The sequence below is a fragment of the Hipposideros armiger genome, unplaced genomic scaffold (genome assembly GCF_001890085.2).
Source record: "Hipposideros armiger isolate ML-2016 unplaced genomic scaffold, ASM189008v1 scaffold_1967, whole genome shotgun sequence".
Lineage (NCBI taxonomy): Eukaryota > Metazoa > Chordata > Mammalia > Chiroptera > Hipposideridae > Hipposideros > Hipposideros armiger.
The window spans coordinates 6,802-13,607 of record NW_017733317.1 but is presented as its reverse complement, the minus strand read 5'-3'; the positions used below and the strand labels follow the sequence as shown (position 1 = coordinate 13,607).

Sequence of the window (6,806 nt, the reverse complement as noted above, 5' to 3'; positions counted from 1 at the left end):
CAAGCTGTTGTTCAGCATCTTAGCTGTAGAAGGCAGTGTCACTGGCCCTCATATGTGGAATCCGAACCAGGGCTGTCTGGCGTCCCAAGACAGCTCTTAACCACCGGGCCACTCGGCCGGCCCTAAGGTGTTCAGCTTTGACAAGAGCTATTAACCAGCTAATATCCACTTTTCAAAAGTCATGAAAAAGAAAAAAAGTGATGTACCCAGTAGACATGTCAGGGAGGCAACAAGTCCAAATCCCAAGGCACACCTCTGGGTTGAGACTGTCTCCCTTTGCCAGAGGCTCCCCAATTGGAAAAATCATCAGTCATAGAGACTCATAAAGGACAGGGACTCCAAAGATACTAGCACTTCTCTACATACTAGATCATCATGATCAGAAGACTCCTCCCTGACACTTAATGGAATTGGAAAGTATACACTTATAACACATTAATTCCTATTACACATTCAGATTTAGAAGCCATGGTCATAGTATACTGAACTGACCTAAAGGGCCTCACCCATAGAAACACATTATTTTCCCTTCCCCACTACAAACCTTGCCCAAACCCCATTAGCTGAATTCAGACACCCACTTTTCCCAAGGTACTGGGCAGGATGGTGACTTCAAGAGAGCCATGAAAGTTTTAATTCCTCCCTTCCTCAAAGCTCACGAAAATACTCTCATGGGTGACCATGACCTTCAGCACCCTTTGTAGACAGGGTGTCCCTGTTCCCACTTCTAATGATCTTTTACCTTAAAGCATCTGAGGTTGAGGTACAGGAAGAGGACAGGTTAGGATCATGGGGAAAGAGAGTGGCTACCATTTACTTTTGGTTTCCAGAAGTATGGAGGCTTCCTGTTGCTCAACCAAATGAACTCCCAGTGTTTTCAATCCATCCAAAGCCCTGTGTGAGGTGGCAAGGTCATTATTACTGACATCATATATTTCAGCTTCAGGGATCCCTTGACTCATTGGCAACAGACCCATTGCTTTCTGACTGGAGCTGCAGGGCTTGAAGCCTTTGCTTGATTCAGGCTTAACTTTCACAGCAGGACTTTGTAAAAAATGGATTTTATATTAATCTGAATCACTGGCTGACTCATTGTCATGACAACATCTCTTAAATTTTCACCTGGTTTTAATATATGGGCTAGGGGAATTTTCCAGGGCAGTGGGGCTAATCACAAGAATTTGTCTAGATTTATTTGTGGCCATTTCACTTTTCTCCAGTGAGTCACCTTCATCAGCATTGTAACCCAATCCAAGCCAGTAAGAACCTAAACATATTTAATGCCTCATCTGTGGCTTACCACGGGAATTTGTCTGTCATAGGGAAATCTCCCCAAGAAAGCCAATATTCCCTTAAAGTAGCTGAAGCCCACTACAGAAAATTCTGAGACTTTACCATCATCATTAAATTGATCTAAGGTTGGCAGCAGGAAGGGTTGAGCTGTAAGATAACTATTATCACTCCTCCTTAATTAGCATTATACATCTTAACCACTCATATCCCAAATGAACCAGCCAAAGTTCAAAGTTTGCCCATTTTCAGTCACGAATTTTTCTCTTTTCATGCTCAGTGAAAATATGCATCTCTAACTGTTGCCTGAAAGGGAGTAGAATCTTCCACCCACCCTGGACAAATGTTAGCTTTATTTATTACAATGGTGTGGACCTGAGGTTGATAGCCAGATTGGTGAGGAAGATACCACCCATAGAAGAGTTATCAAAAACCAGGGAACAGCTGTTTTGAAATTATTTCCTGATACTCAGCCTAGCTGCCTCCCAGTTCCTTTAACAGTTATTAATAATCAATGAAGTGGAGGATCCAATTTACAATATAATTTGGTCAATATGTTTGCTATCATTTCCTATGAACTTTCCTTAAATCCCATTCATTAGAGATTGAAGCTCTCATTCTTCCTCTGTCATTCCTGTCTCTCTCATAATTTCACCTTTTGCAAAAATTATCACCTGTGAAGCATCTGATATTTTTCCTTATTTACAAGTAGTAAGTCAGCTTGCCGCCATTTCAGAATCTGGCAGAAGACACAAGACCCCTGGGTCAGAGAAAAATGGCAGTGTATTATTCACAATAGCAATAGTCCATCAGCATTTGCTTCAGTTCCCTGAGCCCTAATGTCCACAAGGCAGCATGAGGAAGTGATACCTGCACATACAGTGAGTTGAATTATAAGGCAGGGGGAGGGGGGTCTTGAGCTTAGGAAACCTGAATCATTTATAATGACCAGTAAGCATATCTTCCTAATGCTGCAGAGGGAGCCACTATCTCTATCTTCCAAGGTTGTTCACTGTACAAACATCTTTAGAAACATAGTCTAGGATGAAGGGAATCAACGCGTCTGCTCACAAGACCTATAGAAAACAAGTTTCTGGAGTTTCTGGAGAATTGTCTTTCAACAGCCTCTCTAAAGAATGTTCTGCTAGTCAATCTTCACTGCCCCCACTTCCTCACCTCTTCAAATGATTGCAGTCCATCATCTTTTCCTACCACTCCACTGAAACTGCTTTTCCAACATGACCTACAGTGTCCTTGATAATTTTCAGCTCTTAGCAGCATTGCACACCAATTTTTCATGAAATGCTTTCTTCAATTGGCTTCCTTCTGTTTTTTTCTCCTCCCTTCCTGGCAACATCTTTGCAGTCTCATTTATGGATTTTTCCTTCTCATCCATTAAATGGTGGTATTCCTCAGTAATGTGGGGATAGGTGCTAATTCTGTAAGTCATCCCACAGCTCTCATCTGAATTGCTGTATATATATAGTATGCTGAGCTTCCAACTGTATATCTCCACTTTTATGTCACAGACAACTCAAATGCATCATGTTCAAAGCATATTTATTATTTTCCTCCCAAATTTAATCCTACTGAGGAACACTAGCATCAGTGTTTCCCATTTTATTAAACAGTATCACCATTTATTTATCTTAAATTTTTCACTTTTTCATAAAATATTTATTCATGTGACAAGGTCTCTTGCCCTTGTGAAATTGCAATCTAATGAAGGCAAAACACAATAAATAAGGAAACAAAAAGCACTTAATTAAATTACAAATTGCTATTAGCGCTTTGAAGTAACCAATGGAGTGAATCCTCTTTTGAGAAAGTGGTCAAGTAAGTCCTCACTGATGTGTTATATTTATGCTAAGACTAAAATAATGATAAGGGATGACATCTGAAAAGCAGTTAGAGCAGAGGGAATAACAGAGAGGAAGGATCTTAGTTAAGAAAAATTTGCATATTTGAGGTATAGAAAGGTGATTAGAGCTTGCAGAGGGAGGAGGAAGAGTGGCACAAAATGAGGCTGGAAAGGAAGGCAGAGATCAGATCACTCAGGGCCACAAAGGCATACAAAGAAATTTTCAAAAACAGCTTTATTGAGATATAATTCACATACCATACAATTCATCCATTTAAAGTATGCAATTCAATGATTTTTAGTATATTCACATGAATGTGCAAGCATTACCACAGTCATTTTTAAAACATTTCATCACCTCAAAAAGAACTCTCCACCCCCACCAAAAGAAGCCTCATACTCTTCAGTTATCTCTCCCTAATCTTCCTCTCTTTCCCCACCCTAGCCCTACGCATCCATTATCTACTTTCTGTCTCTATAGCTTTTCCTATTCTGGTCTTTCATATGAATGGAATTGTATAGTATGTGGTCTTTGTGACAGGCTTCTTTCACTTAGCATGCTGTTTTCAAGGTTCATCCATGTTGTAGCATATATCAGTATCTCATTCCTTCTTATGTCTGAAGAATATTCCATTATATGGATATACCACATTTTATTTACCCATTTGTCCATTGATGGAAATTGGGTTGCCTCCATGTTTTGGTTACAATGAATAATGCTGCTATAAATATTTGTGTACAAGTTTTGGTGTGGTCATATGTTTTCATTTCTCTTTCATTCCACTCCTAGCATTCCTGATAGTGGAATTGCAAGCTCATTTGGTAACTCTATGTTTAATCATATGAGGAACTGCCAGGTGGTTTTCCAAAGTGGCTGCACCATTTACAACAGTGTATAAGGGTTCCAATTTCTCCACATCTTGCCAACACAGTGGTATCTGACTTTTGATTCTAGCTATTATAATGGGTTTCATGCAAGATATTTGAAAATGTAGAGTCCTCTTAGAGGGTTGTTGCATTGTTTCAGTCAAGAGGTCATGGTGGGGCTGGCTGAGTGGCTCAGTTGGTTAAGAGCTCACTCAAGAGTTTGAGCTCTGAGCAACAGCGGTTCAATGCCCGGCCCGAGCTGAGCTGCCGCTGAGCTGCCAACAGGTAGCAGGATGGCTCAGCTAAAAAAAATAAAAGAGATCATGGTGGCCTGGTCTGCAGTGGCAGTAGGGAATATAGACAAAAGTACACTGAAGTAAGATACTTGGATAAAAGAGAGAGAGAGAGAGAGAGAGAGAGAGAGAGAGAATGCCTTTTCTTATAAGGACACTAATCCTATCAGATCAGGGCACCATCCTTATAACCTTATTTAACCTTAAGTACTTCCTAGAGACTCTCTTCAAATACAATTACATTGCAGGCTAGAACTTCAATGTATGTTAGGAGACATAATTCTGTCCATAGCATTCACAGTACTTTGTTCACAATCACACTATATCCTTTGCTTGAAACAATTTTTTCCCAGTCTTTGCCTCCTTAACTGAGTCTGATCCTGCAGTTCTCAACTTAGACATCACTTCTTCTAAGAAGTCTTCCCAGCTCCTCTAAGACAGCTTAATAGGTCTTCTAAGTGCCCCCTCAGCCTCCTGTATTTACTCTATCATTGCATTTATCACACTGTCTCATGATAGCCTTTTTATCTGTCTCTGCTCCTCACTGGATTATAAGTACCTTAAAGGCCGGTCATTTGTCTTGTTCATGATTGGAGTCTCAGCACCAAGGACAGTTCTTGACACACAAGTCTTTCAGTCCATATTTGTTGAATTATGCCTTCACCATTTTGAATAGAGTTTATTCTCTCCCTAGGAATACTTGTGGAAATACTTGTAACATTCAAGAATCTATAAGCTTGAATTTCGGGGGTTTATATTCTAAATTACAGGTGATACTAATAGGACTTCAATGTTTTATGTGGGTTTAACATAAAATACTCACAGACCTCCAGTTTTTAAAATAATACCATCCCCAAACCATCCATATTATGGACATTTTTGTTTTCCATATTTAAAAAAGGACAAATAGCCATTGCCTGCATCCAAATCAATCCTTCATTTTGTGCCCCCCTTATTCTGCTTTCTTATAACATAAATTGGAGACATATCTAAGTTCTCTTAGATATGTCTCCAGCCCTGAAGACACTAGTGATACTCTAAAATGCTAAATATGAATGCTGTTGTGTTGCAGGTTGTCAAATTTCTTCTGGAAAAGGGAGCAGACATCACCCTTTGCAATTACAACAACCAAACTGCCGTCCATGTGGCTAACTGCACAGTCCAAAGACAACTTTTGGCCATCAACGGAATCCAGGCTGCCCAAATGCAGCTTCTACAAAGTTCATGGCAAGGTGATCTTGAACAACTGCAGCACTTGCTGGTCAGTTCAATTGATGTTTGCTTCTGCCTTCAGGTAGGGGGGTTGTTGGGTGGTAAGAAAGGCACAGAGTATGACTCCTCTTGAAGAAAAATAAGTTCTTTTCGAATGCAGTCCCAGAAAGTTTCAGGCAGGAAATGTGAGAAAGTGGAAGAATCACACAAAACACTGAGGTGAAAAACAAGGCCACACATGTTGTCGCCGGGGAGGTCCCAGGGGGTTTCAGCGGTGAGATGCCCAGGGAAAAGAAAGCACATGGAGCTGACATTAGGAGGAACCAGCTAGCTTGCATCTTTATTTAGCAATAGCAACCATTATATAGAAGTTTTGGGGGAGGAGAGCACACAGAAGTGTGTATGCTCCCTCCCGCGGCTGTGAATCATGCTTACATAAAGAGCTTATGTCCCTGGAGCCTGGCGCCTGCACAGCAAGCTCCGGAGTCAAGGTTGTTATGTCTGGGACCAGTGTCCGTGCGTCAGCCTGTCCTTATCTGACGGCCCCGCTTGCGTGGGCCCAAACCTCATCTGGGGTCAGGGTCTATATGTCAGCCTGCACACAACTGACTCAGCCTGGGTGCTGTCAACACAGCACCAGCCTATTTCTACTTCCACCCAGCTGGATTTTAGAAGTCATGCAGCACCCTTGGGAAATGATGTGTTCCCAGGATGTCCCCAGAGAACCATTGTAAACTGGTTCAAAGGCATTCCCTTGACATCATTGCCATTTGTACAATTGCTGTTTAGATCCCTTTGGACCAGTTGTAGTTATTATCTTTATCCTGAAAAGGGAATTAGAGAGGCTGTGCTTTGCATAATATTTAGCTGTGACTAAAGGAGTTAAGAGGATACATTTTTTAAATGCTGTCTTCTTCGGGTATTGATCTTCTTTCTTGGGATACTCTTTCCCAATGTAATTTGCAAAACCATATGTATAACCCAGGACATTAATTATTGGTGGTGGACAACTGCTTACTCTTGGCATTTACTTTCAGAGATACTGTCAGATCACATGACCTTCCAACTGAAAGGAAATCAATTGCTGCTATTAAACAGTTTCTTCCATTCCCTTATGGTAGAGACACAAACAGATAAAGAAAAACTGAATGATTTTCTTGTCACCTAGAGTTCAAAGAAATATACAACAAAAACCAAAGGACTCTAAATTCTTTTGTTGTACTGAATGATAGTCCAAAATTGCCATATGGCATGAACTGAACCTTAGAAAATCTTTTGAAAGA

General features: G+C 40.7%; 1 protein-coding gene across 1 annotated transcript in view; it reads left to right on the top strand.

Moving 5' to 3' along the window:
• LOC109378417 (26S proteasome non-ATPase regulatory subunit 10-like) overlaps positions 1–6,806 on the top strand; it is a gene marked incomplete at its 3' end in the record, with an annotated part of 30,644 nt that overhangs the window by 17,393 nt on the left and 6,445 nt on the right. The window contains exon 3 of the mRNA XM_019634813.1: positions 5,384–5,572. Coding sequence (XP_019490358.1) covers positions 5,384–5,572 — 189 coding nt within the window. The remainder of the gene's footprint in view (positions 1–5,383; positions 5,573–6,806) is intronic.